Source organism: Indicator indicator, chromosome 5, assembly GCF_027791375.1.
Source record: "Indicator indicator isolate 239-I01 chromosome 5, UM_Iind_1.1, whole genome shotgun sequence".
Classification (NCBI taxonomy): Eukaryota; Metazoa; Chordata; class Aves; order Piciformes; family Indicatoridae; genus Indicator; species Indicator indicator.
In genome coordinates this window covers 20340205-20362946 of record NC_072014.1, presented here as the reverse complement: position 1 = coordinate 20362946, position 22742 = coordinate 20340205, and the positions used below count along the sequence as shown (strand labels likewise).

General features: G+C 39.8%; 1 protein-coding gene across 2 annotated transcripts in view; it reads left to right on the top strand.

Annotated features, from left to right (window-relative positions):
• Window positions 1-22742, top strand: part of MAP3K20 (mitogen-activated protein kinase kinase kinase 20) — an 82160-nt gene that overhangs the window by 43553 nt on the left and 15865 nt on the right. The window contains exons 9-15 of one of the 2 annotated variants that reach the window (XM_054380839.1): window positions 786-892; window positions 6606-6741; window positions 17556-17600; window positions 18506-18536; window positions 18657-18796; window positions 19960-20022; window positions 20947-21039. In XM_054380839.1, the coding sequence (XP_054236814.1) occupies window positions 786-892; window positions 6606-6741; window positions 17556-17600; window positions 18506-18536; window positions 18657-18796; window positions 19960-20022; window positions 20947-21039 (615 nt within the window). Of the gene's footprint in view, window positions 1-785; window positions 893-6605; window positions 6742-10578; window positions 11542-17555; window positions 17601-18505; window positions 18537-18656; window positions 18797-19959; window positions 20023-20946; window positions 21040-22742 lie in introns of those variants that run through there. The other variant, XM_054380840.1, reaches the window with a different exon arrangement.

The following is a 22742-nucleotide window of genomic DNA, read 5'->3' as shown; positions in this document are numbered from 1 at the left end:
TGTATCTACATTTTGTTTCAGCCTTTTGTCTCAACGTTGTCTGGGGTCTGTCAAACAGACTAACAGAGTCAGCGCTCTCTCAAGAAACACATTTAACTGTGGCTTTTTCAGTTACTATCCTACTTCCTAGCTTCCTTTTGGGACTAAGGGGAAAGTAGAAAATATGGAGAAGTTTTAACAGCTTTCTGTGACTAGGGACCACATTGGGAGAGCCCTGGAACAGAAAGTTCACTAAATGAGCTTGGGACAGAAGACCACAGACACTGCTGACATGAGATCAGCTGCTAGGCAAGACATCCTCATCTAATCTCACTCTTCATCTTCCATGGTAGCTCTGGAGGTAGCTAAGTGAGAGATTTTTCCAGAAAGTTTGGGGTTTTTTTCTGCAAGAGAGGAACTGCAACCAGAAACCCATTTTTGATGCTTGCTAACACATTAAAGACTATGGGTTACTACTTGTAAAAGGCCATCTCTGTAATTACCAGTTGCTAATGGGTTCAGCCTTCTCTTTTTGGATGCATTTGCCTTCTTAGCTTGAGGAAAACATTAGAATTAAGAATCATGATGGTTGTTGATGCTACCGATGTGTGGAAAACTAAGGTAAGGCTTGAGCCCTACTAGTTTATATGACATCCCAGCGAACTTTTTCTTCAGGGAGAAAAAAATAAAAAACTTCTGTTGCTTGCAGTCTTTCAGCCAAAAAAATCCTGCAAATACTTTTACACAGTAGTAGTTGTATATGAATGCAAATGCTGTGTTTTGTTTTGGTGTTTCTTTGTCTTTAGAAAAGGCCATCTTTCAAGCAGATCATTTCAATCCTGGAATCTATGTCAAATGACAGCAACCTGCCAGACCAGTGTAACTCATTCCTGCATAACAAAGCGGAGTGGAGGTAAGTTTTCCTTCCTCTCAAGATGAAATTAGGTGTTTTTCCTTTGAAATGGTGTAAGTCCATTTTTTTTTCCCAGACACTGTACTCTGATAATATTTGATAGAAAATATCTGTGCCTGAGGTATTTTTAGAGAGTAACTTACTTTGCTGTTTCTCAGGATTGTCCAGAATGTTGTGAAACTGTATCAGGAGCCAATATATTTAGTTGTACCCTGTATTTATTGTTACACTGTTTTAGGTGTCATGATATTTATGGTTTTGTGATTCATATCTTATAACTAATTATGCATTTTCAGTCAATACCGTGAGCGTGAAAACAACTGGGGTATACATGGGTTTGATGTGATTGTCATAGAAAGTTTAGGGTTTGAAAAAAAAGATAAACAGCATTTAAAAAATCTTTTCAACTCAACCCTCCATTTGTCTTGTCTGTGTTCTGCAATTTTTTGTGCATTCTCTCCCTTTTGTGTCCATGCATTCAGCATATGCACAGGGCAGCCCTGTTTTTACATAGTGCATTTGACTGTAATTTTTATTCATAAGTGCTTATAAATGCAAATGAGATTGACAACACTTTCTTACATTGCATAGTTTTACAGTAAAAGTTTCAGCCTATTTTCTCTTTGTGCCAAAACTTAAAAAGCCTGTTCCCAAAGTTTGTTTGTCGGTTAGAAAACTGCTGCTGCTGCAGAGTACGTCCTTCTGTTTGGAAAATCGAAAACAGATCTGCACAGGCAGGAGATTTTTACCAGACGATCAGTCTATATTAAGAAGCGTTGGCTCTGCTCCAGGTAAGCTGGGAGCAAAAATACAGAAAGATTCCCTGCCTGCAGCCAGCGCAGGGATCGGATAAGCCTGGAGCAGGGCGGTGAAGAGTACACGGGAATGGGGTTTGTATCAGATCCGGCTTCCCACGTTTCCTCCGCAGACTTCCAAGGAAAAGTAAGATGTACGGTTTTAAGCGGGCGAGTGGAAAAAGTGAGCCGGCGATGGGCCGCTCCCCGGTCACATGGCGGGAGTATAAATAGCCTGTTCCGGGACCGCGGCTGCTCCCGCCCGGATTTGGCGGCAACCAGCGGCCTCGGGCGGCGGTGGCGCGCCACCTGCTGGCCACAGTGCCTACATGCGCCTCACCGTCGCCCGGCCAGGCCCAGGGAGGGACCAGGCCGTGCTCAGCGCCGCCACCTCGCCGCACTGTTGAGTGTCCCCTCCTGCCAGTACCCGGCTTTCAAGTGTTTGCAGTGGCGTGCTTTACAATATATGTGCCCTCTCGGCCCCCAAATACACGTGCGAAGGCTTGGGACAAATATCGGGTATTTAAAGTATAGAAGTTTATTTCTTGAGCACTTATTTATGCAGCCTATGGACGTCCTATGTTGGTTTTGGTAGCAGATGGTTGGAAGGGTTGGAAGAAAAATATTCCCCAATGAGGGGTTTCTTACATACCTCTGTGTAGTAAAAATACTTATTCAGACTGGACGTGAGGACGAAGTTCTTCACCATGAGAGTGGTGAGAGCCTGGAATGGGTTGTGCAGGGAGGTGGTTGGGGCCCCATCCCTGGAGGTGTTTAAGGCCAGGCTGGATGAGGCTCTGGCCAGCCTGATCTAGTGTGAGGTGTCCCTGCCCATGGCAGGGGGGTTGGAACTAGATGATCCTTGTGGTCCCTTCCAACCCTGACTGATTCTATGATTCTGTGATTTAAAAGATGAACAGATACTCAAATTATGTTAGGAAAAAACAAACAACTATTCACATCTTGCCAATACAGCGGAATAAAAGCTATGGTTGACATTTGGTAGCATTAACATTCTTTTACTAAACTGATTTATTTCTTGGAGTGTGACTCAGGTAGCCGAAGTATTTCTTGCAAATTTTATTTTTGATGAACCTAAATTACTGAGATGAGGAATGGCTAACACAGCGTTAATGAAAAGGCATATAGAAACAAAAATTTCATAGAATCATAGAATGGTTTGGGTTGGAAGGGACCTCACGGAAAACTTCTTGCTGTGGAGACTTGTTTTAAAGATAAATTTGGCATATTTTTTTTGGAAGAATAAATAACTGTGAGAGAAGGAAGTATGAGAGAGAAAATACAGATTCCTGATGGGGTATGATTTGCCTGAAAGCAATGATGATTTCTAAATTAAGCAGAAATGAAAACACAAAGTGCAGATAGAATTCAAGTCATGTGGGGACTTGCTCAAGCTGGGTGAGGGGGCACCCTCTTACCTGAATTCTAGTAACAGCTACCTTCCTTAGTGCAAAAGCCCTGTCTGTTTGAGGATGCTCATGAAGGGTAAGCCAAATTAATGGAAAGTATCCAAAAAACATGCAAGTTAAAGCAGATGAAAACTTGTGTGCATAAAGTGATTACAAAGGATAAACTAAAGCAGACTAAGACCATTTCTGAGAACACTTGTACTGAAGTTTAATGTTTTAGCTTCTGCATTGAAAAAAACCTTTGCTTTTACTCATTGCTTTATTTTTTTTTATTCCATACTGATTTGCAAAGAGATTTGAGCTAGCAATAGAGAAAGAATGAGATATGTTACCAAGAAATAGGGAATTTTAATGATGCCTGGCTATCAGAACCCTGGAGAAGGGTGGGCTTGGAAGAAGCAAAGGTTACGCTTGTTCCTTTGAGGGACCTCCAAATTAGTGATCCAGATACTGCACTTTCACAGGGGTGCTGCACTTCCTGAGCAAATCAAAGTCCAGAGAAGCTGGGTTACGTTTTCCCCCACTCTTAAAAAAAGTCAGGATGAGGTTCTTTTTTTATAGAGACATGCAAAAAATGCATCTGTAACAGCAAGTAACCAGGGTCCTCAACATCTCTGACTGGTGTGAAAACTGAGAATGGGCTAAGTCTGTACATGAGTGATAGAGGTGATAATATAAATGACACTTTGACATATCTTTAATGTGGCCTTACTTGCAACATTTACTGCTTTTGATGTTTATATTAATAATTAATTGTAATTTGCCTAGTCTATAACTTCCTTAAAGTAATTCAGTACCTTCACATTTTTATTGTTTAATCAAATAGGGGCACTGTGTTACAACTAAGTTGCATAGTTCTGCCTTATGTTTAAGTTCTTATTCAGTGATCTTTTTGGAGCTCTTTCTCAAATCACTTTTATTACAGTAGAAAAAAATTACTATTGAGGTAATGATGTTCCAATTCAGTGAGAGATCACATTTATCTGCATTTAGCCATATATACTAAATGGCATTTCTCCTTCCATCCTCTTCCCAGAAGTGGCTGTTCTAATGATTAAAATAGTGTATTAGCAATACTTATATTAGTGTATCAGTAGTAATTCAAGACTTAGAAACAAATGCCAGCCATTGTTTTTAATCTGTGACTGTTTACCACTGTAGTTTCTAATAATATAGTGTATGTTCTTTGATGTCACAGAATGAGATTATTCTAGAAAAGCCAGTAAACTCAGACTGCAGAACTACAGAAGCAAACAAATTCACATGCCCTACCACATATAATCTTTCAAACTGCTTCATTTATGAAGTAAGACTCATTAACTGGGCAATGTACGGTAGCTTTCTCTTTAATTACACAGTTTTATTATACAATGGAGTTATTTTTCAGAATACAACTGTTTTCACAGACTGACCTTTTATTATAAGAGATGTTTCTGTCTGTTGAAGAGAGGTAATTACAGCACAAAATAGATTTTTGACATAGAAAGCTATTGTTACCAGAACCCTCCCAGTGCAGAATGTTATTTAAAAGAAAACTTAATTTGCATATTTTAAAAATTAACACAGTTATATACAAGTAGTAGTGATTCTGAGAGACAAACTAAGAAAAGCAGCAGTTGCAACTATCCTCCAATTGCTCTGTAGTTTCCACAGTAGATGTGTTAGTAATATAGTACATGTTGCTCCTGAGAGAAATGGTTTCAGATAGGGAAATGAAAGTTTGGAGAGGAGTCACTTTCTGATCTTCTGTCAAGTGCTTTTAGTTTTGTTTCCTTATTGTGTCTTTATCAGGACGTGTGATCACTTTCCATCCAGCACAGAGATGAGCCTGGACCTTTGCATGCCTAAATATGAGAGAATTTTGCTTGAAATATAAAGCATAACAGTTGTGAGGGGCATTTTTCCTGATGACCACATTGAGCAGCATGCTCAGCAGGATTTAAGTGTGATAAATGCCCTTGCCCCAGGTGGCTGATTTTTGCAGTAGAATTAAACATGGTAGTAGAGTTTGCTAGTTATTCCGTCTCTGAATCATTTCAATGTACTTTGTAACCATTGCTTTCTGAGAGAGATGTATTATTAAAATATGAACTCTATAAATATTTTGAAATATTTAAATGATTTCAGTTATTTAAGATAAGGTATTTGGATATGCATTTCTGCACAATGAGAGCTCAAAATCCTTTAGGTTGATACTTGAGAAGAGCTTAAGCATTCCATGCTTGGACAGGAGATTTACAAGATGAAATAATTCTCTTTTTTTCACGCGTAGACGCACACAGACACACATCCCAAAATAAAATGTGTGTTTACAAAGGGAAAAATGTTGTGAAAGTTTGAGGAGAAGATTTGGTATTGTGAAGTCTGAGTAGCTATCTTTAGAGCTCTCTTTAAGATCTGTTTCCTTAGGAGCTCTCTCTCTCTCGGAGGAAAATGAAATGCTGTGATGGACTATTCCCACAGAAGTGAGTAGGAAACACCTGAAAGTCAGGACACAGGTGGCAGGCAGTGCACAGTCTCCCAAACAGTCAAATAAACCATTTGCTAAATGTTAATACAACTTCTGATACAAAGTCTAGGTTTTTCTTTGGTTATCCCCTAAGCAAAAGATGTGGCTGGAATTTAGTGACGGAATTCTTTTTCTGTACTTTCTAGTATACACCCATGCATTTGTAGGGCAAAACTTATTAAATTCAGAATTTCCAGGAGCGGTTCAATTTGTGTGTTTGAAAGATACCGTCCCTCTGAAAGCATGTCAAAAGAAACCACTTTTTTAAGGCATGAGGTAAATGCAGTGCCTGAAGACAGTGTCTGAAGATTCTTATAGTACAGCCTTCACTTCCTGCCTTTCTTATTTTTCACACTTTACGTCTGTGTGTGAAGTAGAGAAAAGTAAACCAAATCCTTTTATTAACTGTTTCTAACTTGAGAAGCTTATATTTGTAACAATTTGCAGGGCCATGTCATTGTTTATATTATTGCTTTTATATCTTCACCTAGAGAAACAGGAAGGTATTTTAGAAAAACACCTAAGTACTGCTTCTGTGTATTTTAAGTGTAAGTCCAGGTAATATTTATAACCAAGTTATACACTCAGGCAAGTGGGCTTCTTAGGCTGCCCACATTGTGTTAGTAATGATCATCCTGCTGCCAGTTCTTGATGCAGTTTCTTTATGGATAAGGTCATGTTTCATGATGCTGAGAGAAAAGATGGCATTTCATTTTTAAAAATGTTGTTATTTTATGGTGTTTTATCCTTTTAAGTGTTACTTTTCTTCAGCTTAAGGTATTATGGTTATTCTCAGGTATAAACATTGCCAGTTGTTCTTAAAGCTCTGAAAGGCTTTGCATTTGGTAATAATTAAATTAACTGCTTGAGTTAGTATTGTACTTTTCAGCCTTTCACATTTAATTAACATTCAAGAGGGAATTATGAACAATTTATATCTGTCGGGAAAAGACAAAACATAACAAATTGTCTCCGTGCAGATGTGAAATTGAGGCAACCTTAGAGAGACTAAAGAAACTGGAGCGTGATCTGAGCTTTAAAGAGCAGGAATTAAAGGAACGGGAGCGACGTTTGAAGATGTGGGAGCAGAAGTTAACTGAACAGTCCAATACTCCTGTAAGTAGACAATAATTCAACTTTTCGTCTTTCTTCAGAAAGTACTTGAAGCTTTGTCTCTGTAAATCTAAAGACATGCCAAGGAAAGAGTGCCTGTTTTCTCCAGTTGTTCATTTGGTCCAATTAAAGTCTATTTTATTACATGACTGCAAATTACTATACTGTTTACAAAAATTTTGTTTAATACATTCAATATCAGATTTTGCTGATAGTTCGTATTGTGCCATGGGCACCAAAGTAGCTTCCCACTGATTTAGTTACAGTTCTCAGCTTTAAAAGTTGATCACATTCAATAAATTCATTTTTTAACCAGAAAGTTGTTCACTTTAATGGATGCAAGATTTGATCTTAAATGTAAGAATGACTTGTTTCTTGCAGAAGAAGGCTTGAGAAACCTATGTAGATGGGTTTTATTCTGTTCTTTTAGGAGCAAATCTCCATTAGTTGAAAAAGGGGGTCAAAATTTGAAGTGTTAATTTAGGGCTTTTTTCGTAATGATCGTTAATATAATTGTACTGGCCAGTTATTAGCTGTTAGAATCGCCACATGCCTATTAATAAATTGAATTAAAAAAACTTCCTTGGATTATCTTGAATTTCTAAACAAAATATGATGCTCTTTACTGATTGGCACTGGGAGGACCACACGGTTAGTGCATGGCTAGACATCTAGCAATAGAATTGTTAATAAAAACCTACTTAGTTTTAAAGCACTAGCCAAAACAAATACCAAATGGAGATTGCAGTAGCATGTGATTTTTCTTATGCCTAATTTTTTCCTGCTTAAAACCTTGATTCCAACCAGACCCGTTTACATACAACTTTTTTATAAGGCATAGCTAATTGCTGTTCTTTGAATAAAGTTGCATTCATGGTCCAGCTAAGAATATGCAGTAGTGAAATAATGAAGAAGGAATGTTTTCCTATGTGCAGATACCGTGTGTTCTCAGTAGATACCTGTATGCTTGCTTTAGCGCTTGCAAACTTCCAGTAACTGAGCTGTGGGCCATCGTCTATCCTGAGCACAGCATGAGACACTGCCTTAACGAGCAAATCTTTTCACCAGCAAGGCCCTAGGGTTTTTTATGCTGTACTTGCTTATGACTTCTACTTTTCACTTAGAGCTGGTATTGCTGAAAGAACAAAGCATCGTGCTTTGCCTATTGTGCTAAGCATGAACTATCTTTCTGCATAACATTGACCCAACTCTCCTATTGCATTTAAATGCAATTTCTTCTAATAGGGAAATGCACCTGGTTTTTTTCTGTAGCTCTTTAGTGAATCACACAAAAACAGCTTTAAAAAGAGCCCCTTTGTTGGAAAAAAAATTGACTACAAGTAGAAATTGTCTTGTTGGAGCAGTATTGGTTTTGGATAGCAAAGTTCCACATGGCACTAATTACAAACCCAACTCTATTTAAAATTCATAGCTGTAAATAATTAGCAAAATATCCTTGGGCATTCTGCTGCAAGCTGTAACCCGAAGACTCAAGCGTCTGTTTCCATCCCTTGATTCAGAGTATGTCTGTGCAGCAGTGGCAGAGGATGCAACAGGGAGGTGCACTGCTTGATGTTAAGCTACCCTGGCTGTAAAAACAATAGTAAAGATATGGCACCCAGAGCAAGTAACATAGCTTAGGGCATCCTCTAGGATTATGCCTGGTTCTTCACCTGCTCTAGGCCTTGTTGTGTCTTAGCTGGTGTTGTCATCTGTGCTTTGTGCCCTGCAGTCGCTTCTTCATTTTGCTCTGCAGCAAAGACCAGAGGCCAGCAGATACTGTTAAAGTGGTGTGCAGAAAAGAAACTCAAACCAAGTGAAAGGAGAACTCCTGATTCTCTGCCACTTGATTTCCCAGTATTTTAGGACTGGTAGAAGCTTCATCCTGCCATCCTGCATGGTAGGTAGCTATGAGTGGCAGGCTGCTCCTGCTCTAAGGGATGAAATACAGCTTTACACACATCCATGTGAGAGAAGGATAAGGCCAATCTTTAAAAACACTTTTGTGAAAGTAATGTTTCTCCCTGCTCTTGTTTTGACCCTGTTTCTGCCGTCTTACACAACAGACACCTTTGGGTCTGATCTTTGCAAATTCTCTGTGTGCAGATCTCTAAGAGCCACAGTTGTGGCCCATTCACAGCTTACCCACTGCCAGTCACTGAACAAACACTGACTCAGGAATGTGCTCTAGAGAAAAGCTGTTTTGCAGCTTTGTTGATTTTTATAGGGAGTTCTTCCCAGGTTTCAGGGGATGCTTTTCCATGGCTTCAAAGTGACTAAAATTCCAATAGCTAATGGAAGCACCTACCTGGCACTGAATCGTATGTGGTGGGCATCTTGTTTCTGTGGCTAAAGCTTGTTTTTAAAATCTTACTTCTCTCTATCAGTAGGAGCTTCTGGTGTCCTTCATCTGAATAGGACTCTAGTGATGGTGTAATTGTTTTTTCCTGTACAACTAAGGGTACAGAAGTTTAGCTGCAGATTCTTTCATCACTGAACCATAGGATGTGTGAGAAGTATTTGGGGCACCCCATCTCCCCACCTTCTTAATTCTATTTTTGTTTCTTAAATCATGATCACTAACTTTTTAGCCACAATGCTAACAGAAAGCAAATATAATCGGGGAGAACCTGAGAGGAACAAAAGATAGATACTGCCTTTTTCAATGACAGACAATTTACCAGTGTTAAGTGGTTTTGCCAAGAAGTGGGCATTCTGAGCAGCACAGCCCTGGAGCCTCCACTGTTACCAGCGCATCACCATAATCACCTCTGTAACCCATTGTGACCAACTGTTACTCTTTTGTCAGTTTCCTGCTCATGAATCTGGGGCAGGCAGTTTTGCAAACAGCTTTGGAAAGATAGACCACTTCAGGTGTTCACACACAGCTTTAGTAGGCAGTTTAATTAGGGATGAAACTCCTGAGTTTTTACTTACTGTGGAGAACAGGCATGTATGTCACAGAGGTTATGAGCCTGGCCACTCTGAAGGGGCAGTAATCATTATTTAGCTAGAAAGGGCACGTTTAATTTGTTACTACAAACAGACTGGGTGAGGAAAATGCCATTATCTGTAGGTGAAGATTACATCAATAGAGATTTAATATGTTACACGTCCAAATGGTAGTTATCTATGGAAAGCACTCAAAACAAAAATAAGGCAACACAACCAAGGTGAAGAAGCTAACAACTGAGCAAAAAGACACCTTTCCCCTGCCTTCTCCTCCCTGGGACAGCTTCTAGAAGCAAGGTGCTAGTGTGGGCTGGAGGCCGGTTCCTATGTCCCTTGCACTGGTGAAAGGCTTACCGCTTCTTCTCCTTTTGAGCGTATGCTTAAAACCATCTTTCACAAGTAATACTGCTGCTGTTATTTCTGATATTTAGAGGGCTGCTACTTCTGCACCAAACTTTGGGAGTGTGTTTGGGTTCTCACATCCTAACATGATTTATTCTTCAATCCTGAAAAGTTCAGTTAAGCAGCTCACTCAGACTTCTGTTGTACCTGCATCGCTCTGGGAGCCAGTCTGCCTGGCTGGGAAATAACACATTGTAGGTTTTGCTGTACAAAATGGAGGATTGAAGAGTTTGAACTTTCTTTTGTTATGAGAGCTCTGCTACCTGTGGTTCTTGCCATGCTCAGTAATTTTGCACTTTTGTGTAAGAACAATGACCCCAGAATGAAGCTGTCTGGTTTAATGAATTCTTACTTGATCTCTGTGTTTAAATTGACTAATCATTGTGCCTTCTGTTGATTGCCAACTAATCTGGTGGTGTCTTTTTCCTCAATTTTTAAATTGGTTCTAACTTTCACTTTTGCTCTGTCCTTTCCTCCTTTAAATAGTTTTTCTTACCTCTTGCTGCAAGAATGTCTGAGGAGTCTTACTTTGAATCTAAAACAGAGGAGTCAAACAGTGCAGAGATGTCATGTCAGATTACAGCAACAAGTAACGGGGAGGTAGCTGGCATGAACCAAAGTCTGAAGGCCTTGATGATGACGGGCTTTGGGGATATCTTCTCTCTGAACCAAGCAGGATCTGTCCTGCATTCTGGAATGCAGATAAACATGCAAGCCAAAAAGAATTCTTCTAAAACCACCTCTATGAGAAAAGGAAAGAAAATCAACATGGCTTTGGGTTTCAGTGAATTCGACTGGTCAGATGATGAGGATGATGATTATTTTGATGACACAGATGAAAGCAGTGAATGAAATCAGTTATAGAATTAACCCTGAAATCAGTTTTAGCAGAGCAAAACAATAAAGCTTTAGAACAAGAATCCTGTCAATTTGATCTGTTTAAATCCTGTAAAAGAAAAGAAAAAGGAAAAAAAAAAGTGAGATGTTTTCCAGGCTGAGCATGTTTGTTATAGAAAGATATGTTGTTTTTTGTTTAGATTGTGGTGGCTTGTTTCTGCTTTAATGCAATTTGGAGGTAAACTTTCTGAACAAATTGAGGTTATTAGTATTTTATGAACCATGATTATATCTATAATTCTTGATGCCTGATTACAGAAACTATGGCTTGATAAACATGATAAAGATCTGAAAACTTTGAAGGAAACCTCAATGCCTGTATTGTACATCAAAAATTTCTTTTGTATTTTTTGTTATTTCCCTTACCCCTTTAATTGTCAATTGTGAATATGTACTTGTCCTTCCAGATTTGCTGTTCTCTACAATCTGTTCTCTCTCACTGTTGCAGTGAAAGGGTTTGCTACATTTCTAATTTAAAGCCATTTTCAAGGTGGTGGTGTGAGAAGTCACAAATATGTTCCTAGGATGAGAGAAGCTTGGTCGACAGCAGAAGGGGGGTTAGTTAAATACATATTTTAAAAACTGAATAGCAGCAGAATCCAGATAATCCCTATTAGTAGATGATTTGTATAAGTGTTCTTTTTTCCCCTCGTGTATGTGCACGTGTATATAATTCACTCCAGCAAAACGAACTGCAATCAGACCTCTGCATCTATTATCAGATATTGTGATCTACAAGCTAATTTTCAGTTATATTGATGTAAATCCAGGAAGCCTCATTAACTGTCGTGGGCCTATTCTTGTTCGTTAGAGTAAAAATCAGTAAATTTTGATTCTGTTGCATCTCTTAAATCATGTGTGCTACCCTTATAAAAGGACAAAGAGAAGTGACAATGACATTTCAGCTTGGGCCCTACTACTGTGGCTTCTGTGAAATTCTCCGTGACAGCAGTAACATGAGGATTATTTAGTAGTCTCTTCATACCTTTGTTTTGCAGCTAAATCACTTCTAAAGTATTGCCACTGCTGTTGTGACTTACCGTAGAACTCACTGTGTAACAACCTGCAGCAATAATTGTCTGCCAGGCACTTATATTGAGAGCAGTGAGTATGTTTCTCCTGATGACCCCTTTAGTGGTGATGCAGAAGGAGGGAGGGAAACCAGTGCAAACACAAATGCAGGTTAGAAAGGAAGATGTTGTAAAATATTTACCCAAGGAAGAAGGGCAGCATTTCAAAAGAAAAAATGCTACTGTCTAGTTCAGATACAGTGGGAGTAAGGCATCAAAATTTTATTCTCAATTACTAGAGGGGTTTCTTTTATGAAAACTTCTGGGTTTGAGTGGCTTCTTTAATTATAGGCTTGCCTGTTACACAGCTCTAACCTACATATTACAGTGCTTTTGTAGATAGCTTAGAGAAAAACAGATACATTAGATAACAGCAGGCCTGAAATCATTACATGTTCACTCCACAAAAGAAGTTGTTCTTTGAAGCTTTTTTTTTTTTTAGAGTGATGAGTGGGCACCTTTTAAGGTTGTGAGAGAGAATTGTTTTATCCTTAAGCATCACCACTGGTCTGGTAACCTGCAAGGCAGTGAGTGCTGAGCTTCAAGCTAGCCTATTCCACTCAGTCTGCACAGCATTAGACCCTCCAAGATGCTTAATTTCTATAGGATGTCATCCCACATTTCTACCTTCTCACTAACAGTTACAAATACATTGGCTTGACTTCAACACTCTTGAATCAGGAAGCTTTTCTCATGACAGAATTGTAATTTAAATGATGTCATAAGTTTACAGAGTATCTCAAGGAGAAACTTGCTCCTTTGGCACAGGCAGAGATGTCTTCTTAGGTCCATCAAAGCAACCTTATTTTAGGGTGAAAAAGGGACATGGAAGGGCAAATAATTAAATGGAAATAGGAGCAAATAGGCTGTTTCCAGTGCAGATCTATACTGTTTTTGTAAGTCTATGTCTGCTAGCAATTACACTATTTTCGTCACTGCCACTTTGCACCCAGGAAAACTTGATGGATTTCTGTAATCTAATATTTGCACTTTAGATCTTAAGATGCGTGTCGTTGTGCATAAATTACTTCACCCCACAGGCAGCGTAGCATTGTTCAGCTTTAACTGAAAATAAATTTGTTCAGTACATTTAGTATTCAAAATGAAAACCCCAAATCTCCCTAACACTGATGTTTTGCACTTTTTTAGCATGTGACAATCTCAGAGCACTTTGTGCATATTTATATTTGCACGAGTTTTAACAGAAATAAAATCCACTCCTTAAAGAAGTAAAAATAATAGTCTTTAAATAATATGACACAGGGTCACATACTTGCAAAATCACAAGATTTAAGTGTCTTCAAGGTTTTGTGCTAAACCAGGCTTATAAAAGCAAATTATCATCAGAATTTGATAGCATGCTCATAGGAATTTATGCTTTCTACTTAGTTCTGGTATTTTTTAGTAAAATTAAGATGGATTTTTTCCCCCCCCCATCCCTTTTCTTTATTTATGTTTTATTTATCAACCATATTAGGCTATATTAAGGAAAAATTTAAACTCTTGTAAAACTTAACCTGTGTGTTCAAAGTAGCAAAGGTGGTCTCTGAATTGTAGAGAAGGAGATAACATGACAAACTCTTCTTGTAGTTCCCTTGTGGCAGTGTATATATTTGGGATATTGGCTTTGCTTATTAGAAAAATAATGGTATTGGTTGCATTTTTACTTTCCTATGATGATTTTCATACTAGGTGTCTCCAGTTTACAAGCCAAAAATCATATGTGAGAATCAGGCTGTGCTGTTTCTGCTTCTGATGTGCTTCTCACTAGATAGAAGTTCTGGAAGTAGCTCTGGTGGGCAGGTATGTTGGTTGGAGGAGGTCAGAGTATTTCATCTTGCACACCTGATTTTGTACTGCAGTGCAACCCAGTCTTCTACCTGTATCATCATGCAGATTTCCACAACAGTCCACAGCCACATAGTATGCCAACCTATGAAAGCATTAACCAAACCCAGAATGTGTTTCTCTGGCAGCTCTGGGCTGTGAGCAATGTCTCCAAAACGCTTCCCATGCTTCTTACACCTTTCAGCTCACTAGTGCCGACCAGGCCTCTTGGGATCCCAGTTTTCTCTGCTTTCTGTAAAACTCTGGAGGTGTCTGCAGTAAAGTAATATTGCTTCATTTGATGGTGGGAAAGGTAAGAACCAGGCCTGAACTTTGTGTTTTTACCAGGCTGTTGCATTAGCCAACGTTGGGTTAAGTGGGTAAATGGCCTAAGAGAACAACTGGCTTTTGGCTTGCTTAAAGATAGAGAGTGAGCTGGGACCAAGACAGGATGTCCAATTCCCTTTCTTTTCCTTCAGCAGTGGGGACAAAATGGAAGGGGAAATTCATGAACGAAACTTCTGATCTAGTAATTTTTGTGACAATAACACCACCAATTCCTTGGAGTAGCAAGTGTCCTAAGGTACGGTGTGTCGATGTGCTGAATTCCCAGCTGGCTGTGTGCTAGTGGACGTGGAGATTGTCCTCTCTAGATGGGAAGGGCTTCCAGGAGGAGAGGTCTGGCACAGCTCCTTGTCATGTAGTTACATTCATGACATTTGTTTATCGTTCCAGTGTTTTTATTTGCTGTTGTGATTCCCTTTCCCTCTGGATTTTAAAGTGGTCGTTCTGAGCTAAATATCTGATGCAATAATGGTTTATATTGCTGTCAGCAGGAGCAGTAAATCCCTAGAGTGCACATAGCTGTTAGGTATTCAGCAGTGTCACTGTGTGTCTTTAGTACTGTAGTTCCTTTTTCTGTAATCAGGCAACTTTTACAGGGTTTTAATAAGACTTCTAACTTGACAGAGGTTTTAACTACAGTCCTAGGTAGAATGTTCAGGTAGAAAAGTAAGTTTGTGTAGTAATTTTCACAGCCCTTAAAATGCACTGGTAGGGGTCTGGAGGAGAGACAGACATTTCCCTTTCCCCCAGACTTCGACTTAGTGTACACTGTAAAATCTGCATAGAGATTTCTGATGTGTGAAAATTTAATTTTAAAACTGTAGAACAGACAAATTCTATAAACATTTTCTATTGTGTGCTAAATATTCATAATGCCTTTTAAAGCCAGATATAGTCCACTGCATTTCTTGCTTTTGCACTACTTGAGTAAGTTTTGTACTGAATACTAGGAGTCAATGTTACTTACACTTCAAGTGTGAAACAATGAGATTTGAATAGAAAATATTTTCACATTAGAAAATTTTGGTTTCCCTTCTGAAAAAACAAAGCTAAACGCAATGCCTGTGCCAAAACTCATTCTGTAAACTGAATATATCATTTGTGTTGAACATGTGATGTTACACTTCTGTGTGATAAAACCTTGCAGCGTCAGTTACTCTCTTTATTTCACTTGACATAGGTGTCTTGTTTTATTCACACTGTAGATTTGATTTTCCAGTGTAAAATCAAAGCAAACAAAAAAAAATCATGCAATGTATTCAATTTCCTCAATTGGTGTCATAAACGTTCTTTCGATGTGAACTTTTTCCTTTGCTTCTCTTTGTTCCAAACTTCTATTTTGCAATAAACATTTTGACAGTAAATTTTATGCATCTGTGTCCCTGTGTAAAACGCTGGTGTTTCAAGAGGTTCCTTATTGCCTGCTGGTTTAAGTCACTTTTTGTATTACTCAGTGTGTGACATTTCTCCTTTATTCTCCAATATTTTTTTTTTAAATTTTTTAAATAATACAGAACATATTCTGCCACTGGTTATATTTAAACACAGGAAAAGGTGAAAAAAACCATTGTGTAACTAAAAATACAGTGTTTGACTTCTGCAGTGAATGATTGAGTCATACAAATTACTGTACCAGGCTCCTCCCGCAACACCAGCTAGTTTGGCTGTAAGTACCTACAAAAGGCACGACCCGCTGCCTTCTCAAGGGTGCTTAAAACTATTGCTTGCCCTCTCTCATGCTCAGGTGCTTCCCCCAGCACTACTTTTGCCCCACAGCATCCTGCCCGGGCTGCAGGAAGCTGTTAGCAGGTAGGTTGAGAAGATTGGCTGGAACCATGGTGTGGTAGAAAGAAAAAGTCAGAAAGGTCTCTTTGGCAGACATATCTTCCATTCTGCCACTGAACCCTGATGCTGTTGGCTCTGTCCCCTGTGGGGAAGCAGTGGACAAAGGGATGGGTTTGAGGGTCCACCATGTCCTCCTAACAGAGGTGGCTTCAACTGGTCTCATGGATGGCTTGTGTCCAGCAAGGTTTGGCTGAGACATTGATGGATGAAGAGAATCTGAAGAGTCGTCAAAGTGAGATGGGCAGCAAAAAGTCACAGATAAGAAGGCAGAGGTTAAGGGGTGTTGCACAGTCACAGGTCCTTCCATGAGAGTTTCATATGGATGCTCCAAAGGGTGTTTCACAGCCATGACTGAAAATTGTCAGTAGATTACACTATACCTGTTCTGGTGCCTGGAGAGCCAAGGAAGTGCTCAGGTGCATGGTGGGCAACTCTGCCCTGGGGCTCAGCTTTCAGCTGGAGGCAGGGAGAATGAGTGCCTGCTGGGGTGACTGTGGGTGAGGGCTGGAGAGCTCTTGGGTGGCAGGGCTCTTGGGAGAAGGTAACAAAGCCTTGGAGGCTGGGGGGTAATTGAGCAGTCTCATAAGTCAGTGCTATGTCCATTGAATAAGTTTGCAACTACGTGATGGTATCGAGCCATTTGGAGACACTGACAGTCCAAATACATGCATGTCAATTAATGTTAGCCCTTCAGCTGGATAAAAGGGCCAAGAAGGTGAAGCCTGGGGATACCACATGCTTGAATAAGTAAAATGGCGATCAGTATTACAGCGATAACATCTCTTCTGTCAATTTTCAAATCACCCCAGAGTTTCACTTAATGCAGCCATTCTCCTGTGCATCCTCTGTGGTTTCCTTGGGCTTCAAGAGCTAACACCATCTTACATACAACAAAGTGTGCCTTACCTGGGCTGCAGCACTGGAGGAGGCTGGGAAGTGCTGCACTCCCTCAGCCTCAGGAAAGCAATTACAAAGTGCTGGCAGAAACCAAGATACTTTCTGTACGGGAATACTAGCCACAGTGGCCCAACTCCAAATTGTGCTTTCATTGTGGTCTAGTGACAGTTTTCCTTCCTTTTGCAAAAAAATACCCATCATTCGTGAGAGGCATCATCACAGCATGTCACTGCAGAAATCAAGTGGTACCCATAGTGCCACAAGCCAAGAGGAGAGGCAGCTAGAGAGTCCCTACCATTGCATGGTTTACTTTTACTTCTTGAATTGTTTCTGTTTGAGATCTGCTGATAATTTTATCTACACAAAGTGAAGGAATTGACTTAGCACTGCCACCATGCTGTTGAAACCAGCTTGTGGTCAGTGGGAGTCCAAAGTTTTAGTATGTCAGTATGAGATGCAGCCTGAAGTCCTGCCCTTTGCAGGGGAAAAGGAGCCAAATAAAATCGGCCACCAGAGTAAAATTTGGGTAGAGGGGAAAAAATGGTCAGATGGTTTTCTTTTCAATTCATATCTCTCACACAGTTGCTGCCCTCCTTTGATATTTGTGCATGGACCGAAGAAGATGTGGTGAGTATTTTCTGTTAATGTGGCCAGTGTTCCACTGCTGGAGCTCTCTACAAATGGCAGTGGGTGTGGAGGGAGGGAGAGCCGGATCAGAACATTTAGGTGAGATTTTACTGCTGTTTGTTTGGTGAAACTTGTGTCCCAGAAAGGTTTTTAAATTATTGTGATTAAATAAATAATGGACTCGAGTTACTTTCATCAAACCAGCCACATTCTTCAGTGTCCAGAAAATAAGTTGTACTGGAAGCTGCCAGCAGTTAGGAAGACATTCCTGAGTGATCATTTAAGGAATGTGGAAGTGCCCCAAGGTCTGTCTGAGCAAGACCTATCCTGGAGAGGAGAAAATGGGTTTGAAAGTTTTGTCCCACTGTGTGCCCCCAGGATGGCAATTAACTGAAAGTTAAGGGGTTTTTTAAGGGTTGTGGAATCTCTCTTATATAATAATGGCATTGAGTCTTTTTCACCTTTTCATTCAGTTAAAAGGCTGAACAAGAAACATCCATGATTTATCTAGAACATAGAAATGTGTGATTTTAATGTCCCTTCCACGACCTTCCTTGTGTGTTGTGCATCATGGGGTTGGCCAGCGAAGCTGTGAAAGCCCTAACAGCCCTGGCTCCTTAACTTCAGCCCTATTAGCTTGTGAAAGAACCCTAAGTTTCCACTTCAGTCATTTCTGTTGTGCTTTCTAATGATAAACTGAGGAAGGTGGCTGCAAAATAGAAGGCAGTTATAAAAATCTAAATAGAAGTAATCGCTTGCATTGGTGAATCTTGAGTCCTTTAACCCAAAGTTAGAAATATTTAAAAATACTGTTTAAAAAAGAGCAATTACTTGTGAACTCCAAATAACTTTAATATAAAATTTTGATAATATGAACTTCAAGACTGATTCCTCTTTTTTTGCAGTTTTTCTGGATGCAACAACTTACTAGAAAAGGTAAAAGCCATTCATGTGTACCTTCATATTCACATTTATGAGTGTGTATACATTTGCTCATCTTTTTCCCCCTGCAGTAAAGCATCCTATGGATTTCTGAATAACCTCTCTTATCTTAAGGCGATGCTTCTGGTGAAATGAATGTATATGCCAGCTTGTTTAAGGAACATCATATCACTGGGAAACGATTGCTGCTTCTAGAAGAGGAGGATTTAAAAGACATGGGAATTGTTTCCAGAGGACACATCATCCATTTAAAGGTATTTAACTGTGTATGTTGAATGTTGCATTAGCTTATAGTAAAGAAGAAATCTGGGGGGGTTTATTCATCTTAACAACAACAAAAAACCCACGAATAACAAATATATTTAGTATAAATAAACCCCCTGAGTTACAGGTTCATACGGATCCCAAAGCAACCTGAGCATTTTATGAGTCATGAAAATGTGTCTGTACTCCACTGTATAGACTCCACTGGTTTTTTTGTGGGCTGGCCTGTCAGTACTGCTGAAGATTCACCTTGGAGGGCTATTTTCCAGGCAGAAAGCCTTGGATATCTTCAGAGAAAGTTCTGCCCAAAGATTTCTTTTTAGCTGAGGGAGGAGCAGATATGAAAACAGTTGCTTGAACTGAAATCTCTGAACTTCTCACCTTTCACATCTCATCTGTAGCTTAAAACATGTTTGACTAACAGTAACTCCATTATACAACTTTAAAACCAATTGATGGTCAGGTTCTTTTGCTTTTAAAGCTTTGTTTCACGGTGTTTTAAATACTTGAAGTTTGTAATGAGTTAAGAAAACAATGTTCTGGAAAACAGTAATAGTATTAATAGTGTAGCCACAGGAGAGAGTTAAGTTTCCTGGCAGTCATCTTTGGAAAAGGATTTCTGTGAAAGAGGCATCTACAATTCTCTTAGATCTCAATGATTTTACACCACAATTTTCTAGTAAAGAGATACGTGCATTCTAATTGCTAATCCTGCAAATTTAGCTTCATAAATCACACAGATTTATTCCCCTTTGGCTTATCAGCCATTTTTTCCATGCCACACACCATTACTGATATATTTAGTCTACATTTCCTACAGGGAAAATTATTGAAACTTAATAAAGTGAATAATGCCCAAAATGAAAGATTTCAGCTTCCTGGGTTGATTGAGCATAAATAAAAACAACCAAAACAACCCCCTAAACATCTCTTTCTCTGATTAAGCAGATCTGATTCTGAATGTGAAATGGGGCTGACCTACCACAATGGTTTCCAGAACAAGGCTGTATTTTGAACTCTTCTCACATGCTCTTTTATCTGCAATGGCAAACACAGTGCACACAGAGTTGGACAGTTTGCCATGCTGGGATTTGCATTATGAGATAGTGAATAACTCTCATCTGATTTTGTTAATTATTTCCGTTTTTTCTAGACTGCTATTGAGAAGTTAACCCATGACTACCTGAATCTGTTTCATTTTCCACCGTTAATTAAGGCAAGTCTTATTGTTTATATGAGAAGTCTTTTTCATGTTGGTATGAATATTTTACTGTTCTCATGTCTCAACTTGCCTATTGTTTGTGCAAAGACAAAGCAGCAGTTTCTGCAAAGGGTTGTGAGAAATGCAGAGGGTTAGCAGAAGCAATGGGTCACATCAGAACAATAGGAGGATCTGAAGATTTTATCATAGAACTGATAGTATTAAAATAAGACTATTGGTTGTGATTCTTTTGCTGTCATTAATCAGAAATTACTTTTAAGAGCCATTCCTCTGAACTAGTACCACCAAAGAACAGCAGACCCTTAGCCCATCGCTCTTCAGTTTGTTAATGTTACAGGAAAGAAGGATGATTTATAATGTCTGCTCACCCTTGTGTTAACCTGTTGGTTTTCTGGTATCAGTAATAAGAACCATGAAAAAGAGAGACAGTGTTTGGGAACCTTGGGGTTGCCAGAGCAGATACTTTCCTGATTTAATTTGGTGAGCTAATCAAGCAATTCTAGACCCCAAAGCTTCTTTAGTCATAATTTATTGCACAGCCATAGAGTAAAATCCACTTAAATTGGATTTATGTACAGTGAAACTTCCCTGAAGGGGGAAGTGAAAGTCAGGGCTTCGCTGCCATGCCAACTGCAATTCCAATGGCAGTGGTGCCAAGGTCCTTGCAGCGGCACTGTGCCGCACCAGAGCGGCTCAGCCAGGGGCAGAAAGCATGCAACACCTCCCAGGAGCTGTTCACTGCATGCCGTAAACCCATGCAAAAGCCCTGACTTCTCTTGGAGTGGTGTGACTGAGACCAAGTGATGGCTCCTTCCTGCTGCCTGCCACACTTGTATCATCTGAAAGGCAAATCCTTCTGCCAGCAAAGGCCTTGCTCCTGTTGTAGATGTGAAGTCTCACTTTACCCTTCCTTGGCAGGACTCTGCAGATGAAGCTGAAGAAAATGTAGAGAAAGTAGTGAATCTTGAGCTCGTTTTTGGTTATCACTTGAAGCCTGGAAATGGTCCAAAGGTAAGCTGGAAGGAGTAGATCAGATGGTTTGGTTAAGTCACTACCCAGGAGGTCTGGTATCTTCTGGACACAAAAAAAGATGATTTGCTGTGAGAAAGTTTTGGAAAGTGCTGACCAAATAGTGGGGAACTGCACCCCAGAGCGGGTGAGGAAGAGAAGAGTGCCACGGAAAGCTTTGTCTTAAGGCTTTTATTTCCTTGTGAACTAATTTTTTAACCATAATTTCTGCAGTTAGGCCTTTAGCTTTGTTCCTCTTATCCAAATGGGTGTGAAATAATACCCATTTGTGCAAAAAAAAACATTTACAGTTGAGCAGTGCAGTGTCCCTGATGTTAGTGGACAGTCTTGGCAGAAAGGTGATATCTTTTTATGCAACTAAGAGGAGTTTGGAAAATATGTGGCATGCATGGCTGCTAGCTGGGGAGGCCAGGACTGGTTCTGGTGGTGACCACATTCACTCACAGTATTGGGGGCAGGAGGAAGGGGTAGATGCAGCACATTGCAGATGGCAAAAACTACTGTGCAGTGGCTGGTAAAGGCAATTGCCAGCATGCTGCACACTAATCAAACCTCAGCTCCAAGCCAAGGTGGATCAGGGATCTTTCTTTACACCCTGTGTAATGGGAGCATTAACGACTCCAGATGTTCCAGCAAAGCATTCCATGTTGTCTTTTCTTGAGAGCGAGGTTTGTCCCATGCTTTTTTTTTTTTCCCTTTTTTAATCCAGCCTGCCATGGACCCTGAGTTCAAGGGTTTTAGAATTAATCATCTATGTGGAAATGCTGTGCAAAGCATTTCTGAGTTAGAGTCAGGGGTTGTGACAGCAGGATTTGTTTCCTTTTGTATTTGATAAATCTACATTGTATGTTCACCCTAAACTTGTGGGTGGCTGACTTTCATCTTGTGTTATCTGGCTGCTTTACTTTCAGGGTGTATTGTTTGCAGAAGTCTCTTGATTTCTGTACTTGGTGGTGCTTGCAGAGAAAGCATTTAGGTTTGTACTTAGTAGGAACTTGGACTCTTACTGAAATCGTTTCATCAATTTGAAAAAGCTTTTTGCTTTTTGTGTGGAGATTTCCTTTTTTGTTTGTTTCTTTTATCCTAAGCACTTTTCTTTTTTTCTATGAAAATTTTCTTTATCACTATGTGAATTACTTAGACTGTCTCAGTGTTGTTGAGTGCATGCAGCAGTACAGCTGCTTTTTTGTAGGTGTGCATCTTTCTCTCCCATTTGCAACTCTACAAGGAACAAAAGGTCCATGAAATAGCTCGTATCTCACTTCTGTTTACAATATGGGTCGTGAGCCATAATGCATGGAGGTGGGCAGCCTCCTCCAAAAAAGAGCAAGTCAAGGAGTGCTGGAGAGAAATTCAGGTTGCACTAACACTGACTAAGTTTGAGGACAAGTATTTTAACTGTGGTGGCAGAATTTGCAAATGAGACAGCATGCAAAATTTGTGGGACAGAAGCTGAATTGTTACAAGAGGATGGGGCTTGTTCAGTGGTCCAACACAGTGCTCATGTAACCCTTGGAGGTTTGTGACATGCCTTCCCCATGATGTCCTAATTGATCCTCTCTGCTCTGTGTGCTGTCAGGCCCCTTCCTAAGGAAGCCATTACCTCTGTAGCCAAGGGTGTGTGCCAGGCATTTCTTCCCTGGCATCTGACCTGTGCCCTGATGCTGTCCCAAGGAACATGCAAT